This window comes from Cynocephalus volans, chromosome 11, assembly GCF_027409185.1.
Source record: "Cynocephalus volans isolate mCynVol1 chromosome 11, mCynVol1.pri, whole genome shotgun sequence".
In the NCBI taxonomy this organism is placed as follows: Eukaryota; Metazoa; Chordata; class Mammalia; order Dermoptera; family Cynocephalidae; genus Cynocephalus; species Cynocephalus volans.
Window position 1 is genome coordinate 125,335,118 of NC_084470.1, and position 23,407 is coordinate 125,358,524.

At 36.2% G+C, this 23,407-nt stretch overlaps 1 protein-coding gene across 5 annotated transcripts in view; it reads right to left on the bottom strand.

Moving 5' to 3' along the window:
* Positions 1-135: 135 nt before the first annotated feature.
* Positions 136-23,407, bottom strand: part of CAMSAP2 (calmodulin regulated spectrin associated protein family member 2) — a 132,477-nt gene continuing 109,205 nt past the window's right edge. For 3 of the 5 annotated variants that reach the window (XM_063113591.1, XM_063113589.1, XM_063113587.1), the window contains 9 exons: positions 13,667-13,749; positions 13,293-13,362; positions 10,727-12,929; positions 7,627-7,763; positions 6,852-7,072; positions 5,779-5,878; positions 4,831-4,946; positions 3,440-3,558; positions 136-3,085 (listed from right to left, as the gene is read on the bottom strand). In XM_063113591.1, coding sequence (XP_062969661.1) covers positions 2,780-3,085; positions 3,440-3,558; positions 4,831-4,946; positions 5,779-5,878; positions 6,852-7,072; positions 7,627-7,763; positions 10,727-12,929; positions 13,293-13,362; positions 13,667-13,749 — 3,355 coding nt within the window. In that variant the 3' untranslated portion in view covers positions 136-2,779. The remainder of the gene's footprint in view (positions 3,086-3,439; positions 3,559-4,830; positions 4,947-5,778; positions 5,879-6,851; positions 7,073-7,626; positions 7,764-10,726; positions 12,930-13,292; positions 13,363-13,666; positions 13,750-23,407) is intronic. The other 2 variants (XM_063113590.1, XM_063113588.1) reach the window with 1 other exon arrangement.

Sequence of the window (23,407 nt, forward strand, 5' to 3'; positions counted from 1 at the left end):
AAATTTCCCTCTAATGAATATTCAAATTGTTAAATTTAAACATAGGTTAAGCAATAGAAAAACTACACGATGAGTTCTTCCAAGTTCAAATAATTTTAGCAAAAAATACATTTTATTCAAGAAACAGAAAAAGAGTCACGTGGTGCCATGCTTTTATTCAAATGAAAGGGGAAAACTACACTGTACCAGGAAATAGCAAATATGACAATATCTTACAGCACAGCATCTTTTTAAAAAAACCTGTAAGCAATACTCTAGAGTGAGCAGGTAAGCACACCATACACTGTACATTGCCCAACAGTGTCCATGAAACCATAATTAAATAGCTGAATTTGGCTTTAAACAGCCAAATAAAAAACTGTAATCGTCATTCTAAAACAAAATTGAAAAACTGAGAGGAATTAAAAGCTTTCCAAAGCTGTGTCAAATAGCAGAATTTGACAGGCTACACTGGTAACCATGACCGTGTTTGGCAAATTTAATCGAATAATTATCATAATAATTTGACCTCCGATGATGAAAGCACCAGTGTGTGTAAGGTTGACAAAAATCCCCAGACTTTAGGAAATGGCATACTTTTCATTTGTATAATTTTAAAAACATAATTAAAAAAAAAAACTGCACCATAATAAAAAAATCTGCAGACATAAAGAAATATATCCATATTCCTTCTGCATTAATAAAGTAAAATCTTATACTGAGAGCAATGAATTTTATGACAGTATTCACATTCTACCTTTAGACATTAGACATTCAATTCAATTGCTGGACACACAAATTTGAGTATAAAGGGTGGTTCTATTTAGTTTTAAATAGTTCCTCCACCTTCTTATATTCAATTTTTCTTTACTTAATAGCCAAGTAATATCATGAAAAAGACTGCTTATTTTAATAAAGGACTGAAAAGAACAAATTTAGTAATGTGAAATGCTTATGAAATTCTCCTTTTGACTGTTATTCACCACATTTTGATTAGATTTGCTTACAATTTTTTAAACTAGTCAATCTAAACATCTATTTGACAATCGTTTCCTTCTAATTGTGGTAGAAATTGTTTGAAAGGTAAAATGTGAAATTCCCCATTTTTAATATTCATATATTATATACACAGTATGTACACACTTAAAATATAAGAGTTACATATCCTGGTCTCTTACATGCAAACAGTAGATCACAAATATTTTTAAGCTACACACACGTCTTGCACAGGTATTGGGAAAAAAATCTGTGAATTTTTTTTACAGATTTAACAAATATACATAAATATAAGAACATAAATTACAGTAAAATATTGACAGCATTTGAGAAGATGTTGAGAACCCAGATGCACTGATGCCTAAAGGCCTTATAATATTAGAAAAGTACAGCTCAGGGACATCTCATTCCTATTCTTTTTTATTTAAAATAAGTAAATACATCATATGAGACATTAGTTCTCTCTCTAAACAGCTCAATTAATGTATATATTTTCATCTCTACTTCCCACTAAAGAAAACAAACTATGTGTCTCATTTATGATACAATACTGTCATTCCCCTCTAGTTTACACAGTTGTCACAACACTGAAACATAACAGGGTCACATAATCATTCAAGTCTTTTCCTGAGAATGAAATTTTTCCTCAACTAACCATCTGGTATACATTGTTAAAAAACAAAGATCATGTAGAGAAGGTTTCAAGTGTGTACTTAAACTAAGCTGTTCCACTTGAAAAGGATTTAAAACAAACAAAAAAACAATATAAGTAAAATAATGTGAAGCTATTTTAAAATTAAAATGTAGCCCTTTGTACATGTTTAAAAATTCTAAATATAATTTTTATATCAGTTATAAATATAATGTAAAGACCTCTTGAGTACTTGTTTCAAGAAGTCTTACATCTTCAGACTGAAAGACTACTCTCAAAGTGTCATTCACTTCTGCCAGCTTATAAAGTGACTTACTTTAAAAGAGATAGAAAGCCTTTTTGTTAAAAGAACAATCTAAGCTATTCTGAGTTGGCCAGAAGTGGTGTAAAAACAGTACTGATTTAATCAGTAACTTCTTATAACATATTCTTGGTTAAGCCCATGTGGTTTAAAGTGAACCTACTAGCAGCTTTTTACAATACCTCCTCTTATTTAATAGAGAAATGTTAATACTTGAGTGAATAATAAATATGGAATTGTAAATATTTAGCAGAATAATTGTTGCAAATGCTCTAACATAGTCAAAACATGAGGGTTATTGTAAAACTAAACACTAGTGTTTCTCTTAACATCATAGGAAAGGTGCAAGTAACTTCTGAAGGTGTATTTCCTACTTTCATGATCTCCACATGAAACAACACACAAAGGTATCTTAGAATAACATCCCAGGAGAGAAAAATAGCAAAATAAACCATATGAAGACAAGCATGTACATTAAATTTAAAAAAATAAAAAAAGGCCACAAATAAAACACATAATTTGTAATCTTAGCCATATTTCAAACCTAAGTCCAACTAGTGTCCATGAAAATTCAGTGCTTCAATTTATCCAATATCAAGCAGATGAACCGGTAACATGTACAAATCTCCACTTGTGAGTCGAAACATTTCCTTTATCACTTGGACTCATCACCTAAGTGAGATTCTTCTGCATTTCAAAATACTGTGGTTTACATTCCAGTTGTTCATGACAACAGAGCTTAATGTCCAGTTTTAATAAAAGTTTGTTGGCAATTAGAAAGATTTTCTATAGGCAGAAAAGATGAAGTGCAAATTTGCCACAAAAGTTCCGAAGCAAATATTTCCCAACTCCTATGCCTTAGTGGGTAAAAGTTTTTTAGGTGTGACTGGTCTTTTGGTCTGCCATAAATGGCTATGAATGGTAATTGCATCAACACTGGCAGATAAAGTTTTAGCAGGTATGTGGCTAAACTGTTTCCTGTCAGAATTATACTTGTAAAGTCCCTCAATCATTTTTTTAGTGATAGATTTAGGGCCTATGCCAGTCAGCTTACTGATTTCTTCAGTTTCTGGGCAATAAGTATACAGAGACCTGAATTGGCAGCCTGAATCCCGGAACAAGATTAAGAAGTTGTTGGCATCTGACTTCTCCATTTCCTTTAGAATAAAAAACAAAAACAAAACAAAGTAACAGCAATAATAAGAAGCCTTAAACATTTTCCTTAATGAAGTTTATCTAATTATGTTAACATTTCTTGGTCAAACTTTATGACATTATAAAATGACAAATTTTAAAGTATATTCCTAGTCTTTAATTAAATCTGCAGTCTTATAAAACCCAATCTGAAAGTGAACTAAGTTAATCTAATAATTAAAACATCTAGTTACAGATCTTTAATACACCGTTGAAATCCTAGGAGGCCTATAAGAGCATTTTCTCTTGAGTTGATAGAGAAGACTCTTATAGTTTTAGAATGCTGCTAACTTTCATTTTCATGCAAATATACTTACCTCCAGTATTTTTTTCTTCTGACCTTCATTTACTTTTCCAGCCAAACAGCAATGAGCTAAAGCATTTTGTATTATGTGCTTATTGGATTTTGCACTGGGTTCTTTGTAGAGCTTTGGTCCTATGGTTAGGATTTAAAGACAATAATAAAAATAATATTCCCAAGTCAGAAATACTGTTTCTAAATGATGTAATTGTTCCTACACTGATGAAACATTGTAATAGAAAGCCAAATTCTGTGCTTGAAGCCTTCTTACTGGTGGCACCCCAATCAAAACATTTTTATCCACACAGGGATACATCTGGAGCATGTTCCTATGGCCTTTGGATGCTGCCCTGTGACAGCAGTACCAGAAATAAAATACTGCTGTAATTGTCACACTGTCTGTTTAACATTCTTTCTTAAGTCTGGTAAGGTTATTGGTGAGCTTAAAGTAGAATAGGTCCATTAGTAATTTAAGCTTTTAAAAAAACAAGAAAAAGCTTCATCTTTTTCATACTGTTCAGCTGGTTCAACTGAACTAACACAGAGAAGCAAAGGGAGTAACATGGAAGTAGCGTCCAATCCTAGGCCTTAAAGGCTGTCAGGCTGGCTGTAGGAAGCTGTATTAAATGCCAAAGAGTAGGGAGAAAAAAAAAAAAGCCACAGAGTGCAGTACACATGGCAAGTCTCTAGCAAGTTCTAACCTCTTTAGGCTTTTATAAGGCTTCCAGTTCCACAGGGATCACAAGTGGACGGAGGTAATCTCTTTTCTCCCTTTTCTCTTCCCCATATGTGTTCTCCTGTGTCTTTCCATTTTACCTCTCAATGTGCTGGTCACATTTCTTTCCTGCTTCATTTCTTTTGAAGTGTCCTTACCAACATTCTGCTCTTCAATCTGCTTTTATTTCAGTCATGCCTACCCAAACAGAGGCTAAAAGAGGACCTGGTGGGGACACGTGAGGCTGGATACCCTCCTAGAACCAATGCACTTTTCTTATCTTCTGGAGCCTCTTAATACTTATCAAAGGTGCACAATTCTAGGTACCTGAAATCCCAATGTTAGGGAGAAGACTTGTGGATTCTAGACTCTACTCAGTACTGAGGACTTCTTAAAAACTTCTTCAGACCCAAACTACCACACAGAAATAGATAACATTTTAAAGATAGAAGTAGAGGGATGAAATGTAAGTGGTATCGCTAACTTTGTTCAGAAACCTATTTCAATTCATCTGGGAGCAGTCACCACCTCCCTAAGTGGAGCTGTATCACTGAAACTGAACTACCTAAAAGTGACCACCTGCGTTTACTGTGTGTGTGTGTGGTGAGCCAATAAAACTTTAGTACAGCCTACATCTATTCTCATTAGTGTGTTAAATTCAAATGTTTCTCTGAAAACACACAGACACTAACCTGTGTATTCTGTTCCAGAAGCCACTGAAGAAGTTGTTGATGCGTTTTCCCAGTCTTTTTCTCCATTTCGACTGCCACAACGACTTGGTGATAAGAAGCCTTCTACAGACTCTGATCTAAATAGTAAATAAAATAATTTTTATGTCTCAGAGAAAGAACGGAGGCCAAAAGGTGTATGTGAGAGTACCAAGCAAAATCAGCCTACAGGTTTAAAAATAGTAAGGTGGTGATAATGTTGTCTGTCTTATTTACAGCCATATATCCAAGTTTCTAGAACATAGTAGGCCCTTTATAAACATTTATTGAAAGAATGAATGTTTTCCATATGAAAATTGGCAATTAACACAATAAGACGGTAATATAAAGATCAGAACTCAAAGATACTGTTACTAGAAACATTCTTTTCTGATATGGGTATTATAGTATAAGGTAATGAAATACTGACTTTTAGCTTCTAATCTACATCCTAGAGAAAGAGAGCACAAAAGAGATCTTTTCTAAGTCATAGGCAACCTACTTTGGAATTATTCTAATAAAGAAAAACTCTTCATATTCAGTGAGAAATAAGATAGAGAGGCTGGTACTATACACACTCTGTACTTTGTTTCTACAGACCAGGATTTAATCATAATCATATTAGCAATTACTAATGAACAATTACTGTTAATGTTTCTTAGCTTATAAAAAGTATCTTATCAATGTCAATAATTCAAAATTCTAAAATACAAAAAAAGCTGAAAGATGAATAGACCTCTTTACATAATTTCTTTTAACAGAAACCCAAACAGTCCTAAGTCAGCAAAACTTATAAAAATTTGTGATTATGATTGAGTCATTACAAAATAGAAAAAAAAAAACAAAACACTACAGAATTTTTACTTAGAATTTTGTATAACTGCAGGTACCATATTTTTTTCTATGAAAAATATTCATATGTTGCAAATTTACCTTGGTGTCCTCTTGCCTGAATGCACACTCTCGTTATCGCCTGTGTTCAATGATGCCAAAGAAAGGCTAGAGACTGAAAAAACACGATAAATTCGTGATCCTGAATAAAAAACAAAATTGGAAATTTAAAAGGAGTGACTAGCAAAGAGTCTGTTCATTAGATAACACCAGCATATGAAAATTGAGCTTCTGTAGTTTCTTTTCCTTTTTTCTTTAATCTAAGCACATAATATGCTTGCATGCATATATACACAGTTAATTTAAAATTAGCAAGGAACCTACTCTTAGGACAGAATGATAAAACTAATTTGCTGTTTAAAATGAAAGTGCTAATGAGAGAAATGATATTTTGATCCTAAAAAAAAAAAAATTAACAAAAAGATTAAAATATATTTAGGAGTATTTAATTCCTAAGTGGAAAATTAATTTACTAATTTCAGCAACTATTGTGTATCAAAAAGTTTCACTGACTATAAAAGACAGAATTCTCTTTAAACAGTTAATATTACATTACTTTTCTTCACGTTTAGAATAACTATGGGAGTTCTCTAAAATTTTCCATGACTTGAGTTTTAATAAAATAAAGATTCTTAAAAAATGAGTATGCACGTTGAATTTTTAAAAAGATATATTCTGTCAGCTCCAGAAATCATAAATTTGAATTTTTGACCCTTTCTATCTTAAAGGAAGGAATTGTGAACGCTTGATCTTATATTCCTTATTATACTGACATGTACCTTGTACGTTTCATGCACGTAACATTTATCCTTAAATTTAAAAGTATGTCAAGGGTAGTTAATAATTCAGGGAGATTATAGCTGAGGGCAGGGTTCCCTAATAGGTTAGTTAAATGGATTTTTACCTTTCACATTTGTTCTACTGAATATATGCATGCACACATAATACACTTAATTCATTAAAAACTTCACTTGCTCATTCTGGTTTTCCAAATAAGGAGCATGCATAATCTCAAACTGTGTATCCAATTTAGCATATCAAAGCATAATCAAGTTAGTATGACAAACCAAGCTGGTGTTTTTTATGAACAGACTCCTCATAATAAGGTGTGTTACCTGGAGGACCTTTTATTGGTGTTTTGGGGGATTCAATATGATCTCTGTGAATAGATTTTGGCCGCTGTTTTTTTTGTTTTGATACTTGAGGACGGGGTTTAATTACTATATCCATATCTTCCATTAGTTTTAGTTGTTTTCGCCTCATATATTCTTGCCTAATAAATTCTCTGCGTGCTCTCTCATCTTCTTTCTTCTGACGTTCTTCCTCTGTTTTACGCCTAAGAAATCAAATGGTTAGATTTCTTATTCTGCATACCAAAGACAACCGACACTGGAGAGAGTTACATATTTGATATGAGAAGGGAGAATTATATTTCAGCACCTTGGAGAAAAAAATGGTTCATTTAAAATGTACTTGAGATAATTTAGGTCATATATACTCAAATATATGTATGTATGTTATGTTTGTGTGTGTGTGTGTGTGTGTGTGTGTGTATACATATATATATATATCTCCCAATGAAGTTATTCTAATGTTTTTTCAACTATTTAAATTACTGTTTCTGGAGAACTTTACTTTGACATGCCTCAAACTTAGGATAAAAATATAAAATCAGGCAATACTTTGGGAAAATAAATTAACTTCTAAAAAAGCACCCCAAATCAGCATTGATCCAGTTTCTATATGTACTGAAAACATTTCTGAAAAAAATCTGTTAATAAAAAAATAACTAAAAACGTCTTCCTTGAGTATATACTTACCGAATTTTTGTAAATATGCCCGTGCATCATTAATGCTCAGATATAGAACTGGTACAGCAATTTCCTTTACCTTGTTTCTTCTTTCTTGTGCTCCATTTCTGCTTCCAGCTGCTGTTTCCGAAGCTGAGTTTCTTTCTCTCTTCTTAATCGTTTCTCCAACAACGCTGCTCGTTTCATTGCCATATCATTTTCTGCTTTTTGATCATCCTAAGGATAAATTTCATTGGAAAAAATGAAACATTTTAGGTACTGATGTTTTCATTTTCAATTGTTGTAGTCACACTTTTTGGTTACTCTTGTAACAGGAAATCTGAACTATTACAACCCTACCAAATGTGTACATGTTCCAGAAATTATGAAGGAAGAACTGAATTTAAGTGGTAATAACAAAGAACATTTAAACTTACTTAATTACACTCTTTCAAAACCTAAGAAATTTGCAGAGAACAACCATAAAAATAAAAAGAAACACACAAAGATTTTTTTGACTCTATTAAATGACTTAAAGTTGGGAGTTTCCACTCATTTTTAAAATTCCATGTAAATTGTACTTAAAATATATGCTCAATAAAGAAAACTCAAGTAAAAAGTACTGCTGCATGATTTTTTTTTCTAGCTGAGGTACTGACAGTTTTCTTGATGGGTTTTCAACCATATTGAAGGTTTTTCCTTTGAAGAGAAGAATGGGCATAATTTCTCCTAAAATCCTTTCACTCTGAGAGCCAGTTCATGATCTGTACGCCTCTTGGGCCTGCCTCAACTTCTACCTGAATTGTTAGGGACAGCGCCAGTTCTCAGAGGGCTTCTAAAACACTTCAGAATTCAGGAAAGTAACAAGCTGCAGATGTGGTTCATTGTCTTAATGATTCCTTGTCAACTGTCCTTGTCAATGCTTAATTCAAAAAACATTTCTGTGGTGTCTATATTCTGTGGACACTATATTCACAACATAGTGTCACACATTACAGATATTAAAATATGAAAAAGATATGGCACCTTAGGCCAAGAAGCTTAAGGGGAAGAGGTGCAAACAAGGTGCTTTGTGCAGGAACCCAGAGAGATTTAACTGTGAATGGAGAAAGTCAGAAGATAACATTCATACAATCAGTTTAAACGTTCATATGCTTCTGTCTAACAAACTACATACACTCTGCAATTTCCCAGGTGCTCTACTACGCTTTAAGGATAAACAGACGCAGTACCTTTAGGAGTTCATGGTATAAGAGACAAAATCATAACGAAAGAGTTGAAAACTCTGGGTCACAGGCATGTTTAGGGTATAACAGAGACACAAAGGAGGAAGTATTTTAACCTCTACTTAAGGAATTATGGGAAGTTTTAGATGAAGCTTGAAGTTAGTCTTAAAGACAATTCAAAATACAAGTTATAGGGAAGGAGCTGGACAAACAGGCTTAGGTTAGTCTATCAAAGTTCCTAAATGTTACTCCAAGGGTTTTGAACTTATTCAAAAGGTGACTCTAAGACTTTTGACTAGAAAGAGACTCAATTGGAGCTATGCTCTTGGAACAACTGCTACCTCTAGTGGCAGTATAAAGAATGAAATGGCATGATTAGAGGCAGGGAGCCCAGTTAAGAAGCCACGACCAGAGCTCAAGGGATGAGTACTGGGGTGGTGGAGAAATGGAAATGAATGGAATGGAAGGTATGGAATGGAAATTAAGGTAGAGATGTACTTCCTGTTTTACACTAAAGGTTTTCTTCCCCTCTGTTTTCCTTCCTTTGCAAGAAACAGAAGTAACAAAGCTGTCCAAAATTAGACAGCAAACTTTAATATTATTAGTGTTTACAGTAGCATTCTATTAAAAAATGGTAGCTTTACATGATTAAGTGACAAAACATTACTCACATCCACATTTCTAAACACTGAAAAAGGCGTAAAGGGCAATCACCTTGAGACCAACTTTAAAATAAGTTACAAATTTCCAACATTAAATGATAAAGAGTTAAATTCGCAATTATCACTTCAATATGCTTGTGTTCTTATTCCATTCCTGCTGCTTAAATTTAAAATCTTAAATTATAAATTGTTGCTGTTGGGTGTTGTCTTTTCTATCTATATTGCAAATTGTAGAGTTATACAGAATTAGAGATTATCTACTTTAGTCCCTTAATTAAAAAAAAGAAATATGAATAACATGACGTTTCCAGTTATAAAAAATATATTCTCTCTTATGGTAACGTGGAAAACATTAAAAAAAAAAATCTAGTAAAAATTTTTTAGAATATTATTAGGCTTTTCCAGTTTTTCTAATATCTATGATAAATTCCAAGATCTTCACCATCAAAAGGTGATAGTATTCATTCAATATTTGTGTTAGTTGCTTACATTACTGTTTAAATATGTTGTGTCTAATACCGATACTAAGATTAAGGGTCATGTGTTAGACCTTTATCCAGTGCTTTCAAAGGAGCTATTTCAATAAAAAGTGTTCAAACTATATGCTTTTTAAAATGTGTCACCTTGCAAGATCCCATCTGGTCAGTTTTTTAAAGATTTCTTTAAAAAAAACAAAAAACCACCTAAGGAAGAATGATGACTTCTGTGCCTTTTATAAGAAAGGATAAACAAAGCTGTTTCTCAGAGGAAGAGCTATGTTGTGAATTGTGATACTAATTATGAGGAGGTCTTATGTGCTTTATTAAATGGAGTGCTTTGCAATTTTAATTTTTAGATGGAGTTTGGGATATTTAAATAAAGAATTATTAATAATTATAATAAAAAGATTTTTAAAAACCTAATGTATATTTACATACAAATGCCAAGTTATGAGCTTTTTACACATTGGCAATGAAATCACTCTTTGAAAAGATTTAAATAGCTTAATTTTTAAAGGGCTTTTGTGAAAGTGATAAAGAGAGGTAGAGGAAGAAAAACAGGGAGCGTATCTAAACATGTACCATGACTGTGATAAAAGGACTTATTATAGCTTTGAATCCACATTTGAAGACTGTTCTAGAAATCGCAGTGCTTGAATGTTACTATAGTTCACCAAGGTGGGTGCCAAATATTTTTAGGATTAATAACACATTTGTAACAAAAGGGACTGCTACTAAAAGAAGTAAGCGTGTCAACTAAAAATTAAAACAAAAAACACCAAAGAACACACCCATCTAACGAAGATGCTCCAAACTATGCAGGTTAATATTACCTTAAAAAAGAATCCACAGCATACTTTCTGGTCCTCATCAAATTGTTCTTTATCACTTTCTCCATCATATTTTTCAACAGATACATCGGCCTTTTCAGGGGGTTTCAAGTCTGAAAGGGAAACTTCAATGAGATTAACATTTTTAGGCGTGGTAGGTGGAAACATGGGTTTAGGAGGTGGTTCTGTGGGTTGATTCAACTGGTCCTCATTTGGTGTCAGACGTACAGTCTCTGTGACAGGCTGTGACAGGACTTCAGAAACTGTTGACTGAAAAGGTTTGATCTCCTTTTCTTCTGGATTATGTCCATGCTGTTCCAAAGTCCCTTTGGATTCCAATTCCTCCTTTTTAACTTCCTCTTTAGGTTTGGATTCCTTTAGCTGTGGTTCTCCATCATCCCCAAAACATACAAATGACCTCGTCTGAATAGGAACTTGACTTGGTGAAAACCTCCTTAACCGCGGAAGACTATCCACAGACCGAGGGGGTGTCAAGGTTCGATTCAAAGGCGTTATTTTTAACTCATTTGGCCTAGGAGTCCTTTGATTTTTAACAGAAAAAGATGTGCTCTTCCTGTTAGAAGACTGTGGAGATGGATGAGTAGGACGAGGGGAGTCTGGTGAGAACGGTGCAATGGCTGATGACAGGCCTGCCTGCCTAGCAGGTTTAAGATCTCTCATCTGCTTCTGTGGAGAAGGCTGTGGAGGTGAAATCACCCAAGACTGTTGCTCTCTCATCTGCATTAACATCTCCTGTTGAAGTGACAAGCGTTGCATTTCTTGTTGTAGGAAATGCAGGGATGAATTTAACTTTTCAATAGATTTTGTATATTCTAAAATCTCTCCTTCATTTAAAGTCTCTTCTGAGGGGCTTGCAAGGTTCCACTGCTTCTCAGGATCAACAGGCGTAGTTGGAGACTTTAGCCATTTGGCTTGAGGATTCTCCATGCTTTCTTTTATATCTGCCAGAGACTTACTCCTTTGTCCATCAGTTTTTTGTGATTCCTTTTCTTTTGCTCTATCAGTATATACTTTCTCATCTTCTGCACCAGCTGCTTCCTCTCGAAGAGGGGAAATCCCTTCTCCTTTCTTTTTGACTACAGTAAGGAATGCTGTCCTTCCCATTTTCTGCCTCTGTTTAGTAAAAGCAGCTTCCATTTTCTTTTTCTGGGCTTCTATAGCACGCCTCTTTTCTTCTAGTTTCATCCTAAGATGCACCATTTCAGAAGCCAATAGCTGGGTAGTATCCCGTCCCTGGGGAAGGCCTGTTTCTTCTGGAATGTGTGCCCAAGCAACCACATGAGGAATATTAAGTTCAGAGCCCTCTGGTGTAGTTTTTTGAGAACTGCTTCCACTACTTTTTCCATCAGTATGATTCAGTTTCCTGAATTTCTGTTCAGCAAAGCTGGTCATTTTAACTCCAGAACTAGAAGAAGCACTGCTACCTGGTTGAGACTTGGTACTTACAGTACTCGGACAAGGACTCAAAGCTTCTCTGGGATTGCTGGTTCGTATATCATATTCCTGAAGAAATTTAGATGCATCATCCATGTCAGAGTCTAAGCTTACAGTATAATCTCTCAAAGAAGAATCTTCATCCATAGTTTCAGGAATATCTTCTGAAGGAACATGAATTCCAGTGTCTACTTCAGTATTGTCAGTTATGGGACTCAAGGCACCTTTTGTATCAGTTATGTTATCAGGACTACATCGATTCAGCTTGATATTTGAATTTAGGATACTCATTTCCTGGCTATGAAGAAAGAAGCCATTAGCAATTTGATCTGGCTGAGGTGTACGTGGAGATTTTTCAGTATCATGAATTATTTGTAATGCTTCTTCAATGCTTGGTGTCTCAATTTGATTGCCAAACTCATCTAGAAGTACTCTGTTCTGTAAAGCTCCATTTGGAAGCTTGTAATGAATATTCACATTAGAATTTAGTTCATTTGTATTAAGGGGCAAATATGATTTGAGGTCACTGTGAGAGTCAATATTAAGTTCTTCTTCAATGCTTTCTGCTTCCTCTTCTCCATTTACTGGCTTGAAGGACAAATTTTTCCTAATGTGTTTAGATACACGATTGTTATTCAGAGTAAGTCCTTCATTACTAATAGAACGAGTGATTCCTCGATTTGGAGTGGATCTCTGTGCACTATCTTCTTTATCAAAAGAAATATCAAATGAAACGCCATGCACTGATGATCTAAAAAAAATTTAAAGAGAAAACCTCAAATAATCTGAGAAAAGAAATAATTTTCTTATATCATTGAGCAACAATTATTTGAAATAATATCTCTTTTCCTTCCTCATTTCTCATAGTCATACTGTCTTCAAGGTAAGTTTAGGGCTATCTAGCTAACTTTTAAATGTATCCCCTTTGACTTCTCTATCACCTGCCTACGTTGCCCTTTTCAAATTTACATGCTAATTAAAAGTCTAGTTTTAGTAATTTGAACGAGAGAGAGAGAGAGAGAGAGAGACAGAGACAGAGACAGAGAGACAGAGACAGAGAGATAAAATTAGCATTTCTTGATAATGTGACTATACTAAAAATAATTTTGTTTACCTTTTCTCTTTGGGCCATGTCCCTATGAAGCCATCAACATAAGACATAGATGAAGACCTTCTAATTCCTCCTTCAAACACAAAAAAGGAAAAGCCATTGAAATCACGTAAAAATTCTTAACTTACAGCAATTTAACAGATTTTACATATCTGAGGATTCATTAATAGCACTAAAAGGTAAGTAGCTATCTATGGAGAATTAGAGATCATTTTATTAAGAAAAGCAACCATAGAGAAACAGACCAACCTTTCAGTGTATATATAACAGCCACTTTTCAGAAAAAAGACTGGATATTTATTCATATTTATTTTCAATCATTTCCCAGGTAACCTACTTAAAATAGCATTTTTCCTTGGCTTTTTCAAATATATTACCTGAGGCTGAAGAATAAGCTTGGGGACGTGAATATCTAGAAGGCAAATGATGAAGAGACTCTGTAAATGTAGCTCCTTCCTCACTGCAATGTAAAATTAAATTTAAAATGTTATATATTTCAGTCCTTTAATATAAATTTTATAAAAATGGCTGAAGTGAGAAACAATATTATCACCTCTGATTCTATATCCTAATTAAAAAAATAAGGAAACATACACTGTTTTAAACCAAAGAATGTGATAATATATATCTATAAATATTTTGTCTTTTAGCCAAATGACTTGAAGTACTTTCATGTACAGCTCAATGTCCTTGTGAGAAAAGATATGGCATATTATTTTTATTTTACAAACAGAAAATCTGAAAAATAAAAAGTTAAATGAAACTCATCAATTTGAAGTATTTTGGCCAAATCTAACTCTCTAAAAACTAGGTATAATAAACCCTTGTAAAAGACCCTGACAGCCGCCGTGCTCACAGACCTATGGCTGTGTGTCTCTAACAGTCACATTAAGATTAATATAGTAAGCTTCACATTGAAGACCTTAATGCCTATACAGATATGAAGCTTTCTGGTTATCCTTATTTAATTCCATTCTACTGCAATTAATGCAAGAAATTAGTCTACTTGTCAAATTATGATGACATTTGGCCAGAACCAACCAAGCTATCCTCTCTTAATTTTTCACTTTATAAGTTTTAAATCTGCCGTGTCCCTCCCTGCAGTCAGGTGAAGAAGTTAAGCATCCCCACCCACAATCAGTTGAGAAAAAATTGAGGAACAAGATGTAGTGACTTCTGTAGCTCTCTCAAATCACATTATTTTTCAGCTAATGTAAACTGAGAAGATGAATGAGTCTATCAAAGAATTCAAATGTAAATATCAATGCTGTATCCTTACTAGTCAACGAAAGCTTAAGTACTGAGCTTTTCCAAAAGCACCAAAACCTGAAAAACTTGCTCTGTCCAAGGCAAATGCTTATCTGCTTGGAACTTTCCCCCCTAAATTGCACATCACACTTTCTTTCAGTTTCACTTGTAATCATTTGTTAGGACTATCAGAATACTCACACTGCTCCTCTGGCATGTTTATTTCTATTATCCCCCCTCTAAAATCACTTCCACAGTTTCTACTGTCCTTTAGATCTATGACAAAAGGGTAATCCTGAATACAAGAAAGTCAGTTATTAAAATATGTTCACTCTTTTTGTACTCCAAATAATGGCTAAAGTGTTGCAAATTCCTGTTACTTGTCTTACTTTCACATTTGCACAGATGATTTTGATCTGATGTAACTTGTAAAAAAGCTGGTAGCCATGTGTGTGGAGTAGCTGCTGGAAATGTCTTTTTTTTTGGCCTGTCTTTTTTTTCTTTCTTTCTTTCTCATGAGATCATTATTTAGGTACAATAACATTTGTAGATGTGACTATATTATTCCTAAGAAGAGTAGAAGTTCTTGAATCTTTCCTCAAAGGTTCTGCAATTTGGAGGAACTACAATGGACCAATATGGAGACTTAAAGAATGACAGGATGAACAGGAGCCTAGAATGACAGCTACACAATAACTCTTCAAGGAAAAAGAAGTCAGACATTTATCTGGGTTATCAAAAGGATTTCTGCTAGGAAGAATAAGATACAGTGGCCACTCAGATGTCCAAGAGACAGAAAAGAGATGAGTCTTCCAGGTGACCTAAATTAAAACATTTTCCAGTCAGAAATGTGGAAGATTGTCCATTCAGATTCCTAGCAATAATAATCATACAATAATCTACTCTTCAAGTGAAAAGTTTCACTTTCCACCGTTTAAGTGGAATTTAAAGATTTAACAGTGCAAGAGTGATGACCTAGAATAAACACCAAGTGTTTTCTGAATGTCAAGGAAGGAAATGTTACTATGTAACCATCCCAGGAAAGCACTGAGGAAGTAATACGCAGAGAAAAGTTTCACATGGGAAAAAACACACAGAAGCTCCTAGATCAGCAACATTTTAACTTAACCTCTTTGTGGTAAATCTCAGGGATAGTTATGGAATAGAAAACTTAATGGAAGTAGTAAGAAAATTCATAGTAGTAAATGAGAGTAAGGGAAAGAAATGCTTTCTTAATTTTTAAGAAATGCTTATAGATATCAGAAAGTTCACAAAGGTAAGAAGCCCTGCCAAGGAAATAAGAGTATTGTAAGGGTTCTGTCAAGGCTTGGGTTCCACATTCATTAGCATGCACCTGAGAGAGAAACTTCTTGAATGTGAGGAGTGGGTGACAGCATCAGTAGAAGTTCATATTTTTATGTTAAGCCAAAAATTTATTCATATTTTTTTATTTTATTTTATTTTATCAATATACACTGTAGTTGATTTTCATGTCCCTTTACCAAATCCTCCCTCCCCGCTCCCATCCATCAACATATCTGTTTGCCTGTCTTAAGTTCAAGGAACTGTGATTGTTGTGTCTTCTTTCCCATCCACCCCACCGTTTGTTTGTGTATTTATTTTTAGCTCCCACAAATAAGTGAGAACATGTGGTATTTCTCTTTCTGTGCCTGACTTATTTCACTTAATATAATTCTCTCTAGGTCCATCCATGTTGCTGTGTATGGCAGTATTTCATTCGTTTTTATAGCAGAGTAGTATTCCATTGTGTAGATGTACCACATTTTCCGTATCCACTCATCTGATGATGGACATTTGGGCTGGTTCCAGCTCTTGGCTATTGTGAATAGTGCTTATTCATAATTTTTTAAATGTATTTTTTTCATGATTCTTCTTTTTTTTTTTTTTTTTACTGAATCAAAATTGACTATACATATTTTGGGGGTTCAACATTGAGATATGTTGATTATTATTATTATTATTATTTTTGATTTAAAATTTTTAAAATTTTTTTTATATTTTTATATTTTTATTTTTATTTTTATTTTTTTAATTTTATTTTGTCGATATACATTGTAGCTGATTATTGCTCCCCATCACCAAAACCTCCCTCCCTTCTCCCTCCCCCCTCCCCCCCAACAATGTCCTTTCTGTTTGATGTCGTATCAACTTCAAATAATTGTGGTTGTTATATCTTCTCCCCCCCCCCGTTTGTGTGTGTGTGTGTGTGTGTGTGAATTTATATATTAATTTTTAGCTCCCACCAATAAGTGAGAACATGTGGTATTTCTCTTTCTGTGCCTGACTTGTTTCACTTAATATAATTCTCTCAAGGTCCATCCATGTTGTTGCAAATGGCAGTATTTCATTCGTTTTTATAGCTGAATAGTATTCCATTGTGTAGATGTACCACATTTTCCGTATCCACTCATCTGATGATGGGCATTTGGGCTGGTTCCAACTCTTGGCTATTGTAAAGAGTGCTGCGATGAACATTGGGGAACAGGTATACCTTCGACTTGATGATTTCCATTCCTCTGGGTATATTCCCAACAGTGGGATGGCTGGGTCGTATGGTAGATCTATTTGCAATTGTTTAAGGAACCTCCATACCATTTTCCATAGAGGCTGCACCATTTTGCAGTCCCACCAACAATGTATGAGAGTTCCTTTTTCTCCGCAGCCTCGCCAGCATTTATCGTTCATAGTCTTTTGGATTTTAGCCATCCTAACTGGGGTTAGATGGTATCTCAATGTGGTTTTGATTTGCATTTCCCGGATGCTGAGTGATGTTGAGCATTTTTTCATATGTCTGTTGGCCATTTGTATATCTTCCTTAGAGAAATGCCTACTTAGCTCTTTTGCCCATTTTTTAATTGGGTTGCTTGTTTTCTTCTTGTAAAGTTGTTTGAGTTCCTTATATATTCTGGATATTAATCCTTTGTCAGATGTATATTTTGCAAATATTTTCTCCCACTCTGTTGGTTGTCTTTTAACTCTTTTAATTGTTTCTTTTGCTGTGCAGAAGCTTTTTAGTTTGATATAATCCCATTTGTTTATTTTTCCTTTGGCTGCCCGTGCTTTTGGGGTCGTATTCATGAAGTCTGTGCCCAGTCCTATTTCCTGAAGTGTTTCTCCTATGTTTTCTTTAAGAAGTTTTATTGTCTCAGGGTGTATATTTAAATCCTTAATCCATTTTGAGTTGATTTTAGTATACGGTGAGAGGTATGGATCTAGTTTCATTCTCCTGCATATCGATATCCAGTTGTCCCAGCACCACTTGCTGAAGAGGCAGTCCCTTCCCCAGTGAATAGGCTTGGTGCCTTTGTCAAAGATCAGATGGCAGTAAGTGTGTGGGTTGATTTCTGGATTCTCTATTCTATTCCATTGATCAGTGTGTCTGTTTTTATGCCAGTACCATACTGTTTTGGTTATTATAGCTTTGTAGTATAGCTTAAAGTCAGGTAGTGTTATGCCTCCAGCTTTATTTTTTTTGCTGAGCATTGCTTTGGCTATTCGTGGTCTTTTATTGTTCCATATAAATGTCTGAATAGTTTTTTCCATTTCTGAGAAAAATGTCTTTGGAATTTTGATGGGGATTGCGTTGAATTTGTATATCACTTTGGGTAGTATGGAAATTTTCACTATGTTGATTCTTCCAATCCAAGAGCATGGAATATCTTTCCATCTTCTTGTATCCTCTCTAATTTCTCTCAGCAGTGGTTTGTAGTTCTCATTATAGAGATTTTTCACCTCCTTGGTTAACTCAATTCCTAAGTATTTTATTTTTTTGGTGGCTATTGTAAATGGGCAGGCTTTTTTGATTTCTCCTTCTGCATGTTCATTATTGGAGAAAAGAAATGCTACTGATTTTTGTGTGTTGATTTTGTATCCTGCTACTGTGCTGAAATCATTTATCAATTCCAACAGTTTTTTTGTAGAGGTTTTAGGCTGTTCGATATATAGGATCATGTCATCTGCAAACAGGGACAGTTTGACTTCATCTTTTCCAATCTGGATGCCCTTTATTTCCTTCTCTTCTCTGATTGCTCTGGCTAGTACTTCCAACACTATGTTGAATAGGAGTGGTGAGAGTGGGCATCCTTGTCTAGTTCCTGTTCTTAAAGGAAAAGCTTTCAGCTTTTCCCCATTCAGGATGATATTGGCTGTGGGTTTGGCATATATGGCTTTAATTATGTTGAGATACTTTCCCTCTATACCTAACTTATAGAGGGTCTTTGTCATGAATGAGTGCTGAACTTTATCAAATGCTTTTTCAGCATCTATAGAGATGATCATATGGTCCTTGTGTTTGAGTTTATTAATATGGTGTATCACATTTATTGATTTGCGTATGTTGAACCAACCTTGCATCCCTGGGATGACTCCCACTTGATCGTGATGAATAATTTTTCGTATGTGTTGCTGTATTCTGTTTGCTAGTATTTTAGTGAGGATTTTTGCATCTATATTCATCAAGGATATCGGCCTGTAGTTTTCGTTTTTGGTTATATCTTTACCTGGTTTTGGTATCAGGATGATGTTTGCTTCATAGAATGAGTTTCGGAGATTTGCGTCCGTTTCAATCTTTTGGAATAGTTTGTAAAGAATCGGTGTCAATTCCTCTTTGAATGTTTGGTAAAATTCTGCTGTGAATCCATCTGGTCCTGGGCTTTTCTTTGTTGGGAGCCTTCTGATAACAGCTTCAATCTCCTTTATTGTTATTGGTCTGTTCAAATTTTCTACGTCTTCACGGTTCAGTTTTGGGAGCTTGTGTGTGTCCAGAAATTTATCCATTTCCTCCAGATTTTCAAATTTGTTGGCGTATAGTTGTTTATAGTAGTCTTGAATGATTCCTTGTATTTCAGATGAATCAGTTGTAATATCGCCTTTTTCATTTCTAATTTTTGTTATTTGAGTCTTCTCTCTTCTTTTTTTTGTTAGCCATGCTAATGGTTTGTCAATTTTATTTATCTTTTCAAAAAACCAACTTTTTGATTCGTTGATCTTTTGAATTGTTTTTTGGTTTTCAATTTCATTCAGTTCTGCTCTGATCTTAATGATTTCTTTCCGTCTGCTAACTTTAGGTTTGGATTGTTCTTGTTTTTCTAGTTCTTTAAGGTGAAGTGTTAGGTTGTTCACTTTCCATCTTTCCATTCTTCTGAGGTGAGCATTTAATGCAATAAATTTTCCCCTCAATACTGCTTTTGCAGTATCCCACAGGTTTTGGTATGATGTATCATTGTTTTCATTAGTTTCAATAAACTTTTTGATTTCCTGCTTGATTTCTTCTTGGACCCATATGTCATTAAGTAGAATGCTGTTTAATTTCCATGTGTTTGTATAGTTTCCAGAGTTTTGTTTGTTATTAATTTCTAGTTTTAATCCATTGTAGTCTGAGAAGATACATGGGATAATTCCAATTTTTTTGAATTTATTGAGATTTGATTTGTGACCTAATATGTGATCTATCCTGGAGAATGATCCATGTGCTGCTGAGAAGAATGAATATTCTGAGGTTCTTGGGTGGAATGTTCTGTAGATATCTGCCAATTCCAATTGGTCTAGAGTCTTGTTTAGATCTTGTGTTTCTCTACGGATTCTTTGCCTAGATGATCTGTCTAATATTGACAGTGGAGTGTTCAGGTCCCCTGCTATTATGGTATTAGTGTCTATTTCCTTCTTTAGGTCTAATAGAGTTTGTTTTATAAATCTGGCTGCTCCAACATTGGGTGCGTACATATTTATGATTGTTATGTCTTCTTGATGGATCAGTCCTTTTATCATTAAGTAGTGTCCCTCATTGTCTCTTTTTATGGTTTTTAGTTTAAAGTCTATTTTGTCAGATATAAGAATAGCTACTCCAGCTCGTTTTTCTTTTCTGTTTGCATGGTAAATCTTTTTCCATCCTTTCACTCTTAGTCTGTGTGAATCTTTATGGGTGAGGTGGGTCTCTTGTAGGCAGCATATAGTTGGGTCCTGCTTTTTGATCCAGTCAGCCAGTCTGTGTCTTTTAATTGGGGAATTTAAGCCTTTAACATTAAGAGTTGTTACTGAAAGGTGTTGATTTATTCCTAGCATTTTATTGGTTGTTTGGTTGTCTTAGGTGTCTTTTGTTCCTTGCTTTCTGATTTACTGTTTGGTTTCTTTGTTTGTTGGTTCCTTAGGTTGTAGATAGTGTTTTTGTTAGCTTGTTTTCTCTTCATGAATGCCATTCTTATTGTACTAGCAGGTTTAGATTTTTCTTAGGTTTTTATGGCAGTGGTAGTTATTTTTCAGGAACCAAACCCAGTACTCCCTTGAGGATTTCTTGTAAGGGTGGTCTTGTGGTAGTGAACTCCCGCAGTTTTTGTTTGTCTGAGAAATATACTATTTGCCCCTCATTTCGGAAGGATAGCCTTGCAGGGTAGAGTATTCTTGGCTGGCAATCTTTGTCTTTTAGTATTTTGAAAATATCATCCCATTCCTTTCTAGCTTTTAGGGTTTGTGATGAAAAGTCTGATGTTAACCTGATTGGGGCTCCCTTATAGGTGATTTGACGCTTCTCTCTTGCAGCTTTTAAGATTCTCTCTTTGTCTCTGAGTTTTGCCAGTTTGACTATGACATGTCTTGGAGAAGGCCTTTTTGGGTTGAATACGTTTGGAGATCGTTGAGCTTCCTGGATCTGAAGATCTGTGATTTTTCCTATACCTGGGAAGTTTTCTGCCACTATTTTGTTGAATATGTTTTCAATGGAATCTCCATTCTCCTCCCCTTCTGGAATACCCATGACTCAGATATTTGAGCGCTTGAGGTTGTCTGATATCTCTCTCAGATTTTCTTCCATGTCCTTGATTCTTTTTTCTTTCTTTTTGTCTGCTTGTGTTATTTCAAACAGCCCATCTTCAAGTTCAGAGGTTCTCTCTTCAACTTCAACAAGCCTGCTGGTTAAACTCTCCGTTGTGTTTTTTATTTCACTGAATAACTTCTTCAGTTCAGCAAGTTCTGCTACATTTTTTTTCAGGGCATTGATTTCCTTGTATATTTCCTCTTTCAGATCCTGTATACTTTTCCTCATTTCATCATGATGTCTAGCTGAGTTTTCTTGTATCTCATTCAGTTTCCTTAGAATTATCACTCGAAATTCCTTGTCAGTTATTTCAAGGGCTTCTTGTTCTATAGGATCTAGAGTATGAGATTTATTAACTTTTGGTGGTGTACTTTCTTGATTTTTTGTATTTCTGGTGTCTTTTTTTTGGTGTTTATTCATTGTGGCAGGGGGTTTCATAGTCCACTGGTTTGAGACTAATGACTAACTAGGATGTTGCTGTGGTTGCCAATTTCATATGGCTTCCGCCATGACTGCTCAGTTGGCCTCTAGTGTCTTGTGTGTATGGTTGCCTCGGGTCTTGGGCTTCTCCGGGGATCCACCTTTCTGGTCAGCTTGGACTCTGCTGGGCTGGTGGATCACGTACCACAGGGTGTGTGATCTCTGTTGAGCTTTCACTTCCTGTACAGGACTTCTCCCCGTTCCGTGTGCTCTGGCCCAGGCTGTTAGATCGTGCAGTGGTGACCCCACCGGGTGTGTGGTTTCTGTCGAGTCTCCGCCTCCCTGGCCGCACGTCTCCCCGCTCTGTGCACACTGTGCTGGGCTGGGGTGTGTCTTCTGCACCCCTCGTCTATCAGCTGGGCCTTCAAGACCCTGCTCAGCACCACCTCGCCCAGGAAGTCTACCAGGTTTCTGCTAGGCACAGACGACCGGTCTCTCTGGGTGCCTTTGTAGCACTGTGTAGATCTTTCTCGGGTCTTGTTCACCTTTGTATCCCCCCGGTATAAACCGAGTCTAGTGCCCGCCTGCAGCCTGCTCTCCGGCAGGTTCAAGCGGACCTGGGAACTCTCCTACCACACTATTCCCAACCAGAAATTCGTTAGGCTTTTTTCCAAACTGGTGGTCGCAGAGATGGTATCTGCCTCCCAGTAACAGGAAGTTTACCGGGGCCGGAGTCCAGGGTGTGGTGGAGTGACAGTCGGCCCGCCCGTACTTCCTTGCCCTCCCAACACTGGTCGGACGCCCCACGCCCCCAGCCCCGCCCAGAGAACCGCGGAGGGAGTGGGAGAGGAGGCCGGCCCACAGGCTCCGGAAAGCCCCGTGCCAGGCCAAGCAAATGGGCTCAGTGATGGCCGAGCAGGGCGGAGCTGCCCGCACCTGGGAAAATGGAGGCAGCACCGGCGGTGAGTGGCCTGGTGGTGCAGGCGGGAGCCGCGTGGGCATCCACCCCCCGAACAGAGCTGTGCCAGGGATCACTCACAGTGCTGTGCCAGGTCGGGTGTTCGCTCTCTGTCTCTGGTTTGTCGCCTTCCGTGTTCTCGGCGCTGCCGTCTCGGGCTGTTCAGTCGCGGCGCGGCTCGGGCGCTCCCAGGAGTCTTCTTTAATGCCGGCCTGAAACCTCGAATCCTGAATAGGGCAGCTGGCCGCCTTCAGTGCGGCCCCAGCCTCCGGGATCCTGGCTGCATCCACAGCAGCCCTGGCGCCGTGTTCCCTGTTTCAAGACTCGCTTTTGCAGCTAAGAATCAGTTCTTTTCCTGCTCCACACTTCAAAGCTGTTGCCTGTAAATGAGGCAGCCTCTCCTGCCGGGGGCAAAGTGGCGTTGAGCCCCCACGACCGGCCAGCAGCTGTAGTCCTCCCTTAAGAGATGGTGAGAGGAAGGTCCACAAGTTTCCTGGCTGCCTGAGGCCCAGTGGCCGCCTTTTACACCTCAGCTACTCCGCGCCAGCCGCCGCAGCCGCCGCCATCTTGAAACTCCCGAGATATGTTGATTAAATCAATATTACTAGCATATATATTGTACAAATTGTAATTATTCTTTAGGCCCCTTGTCCGATCTCTCCC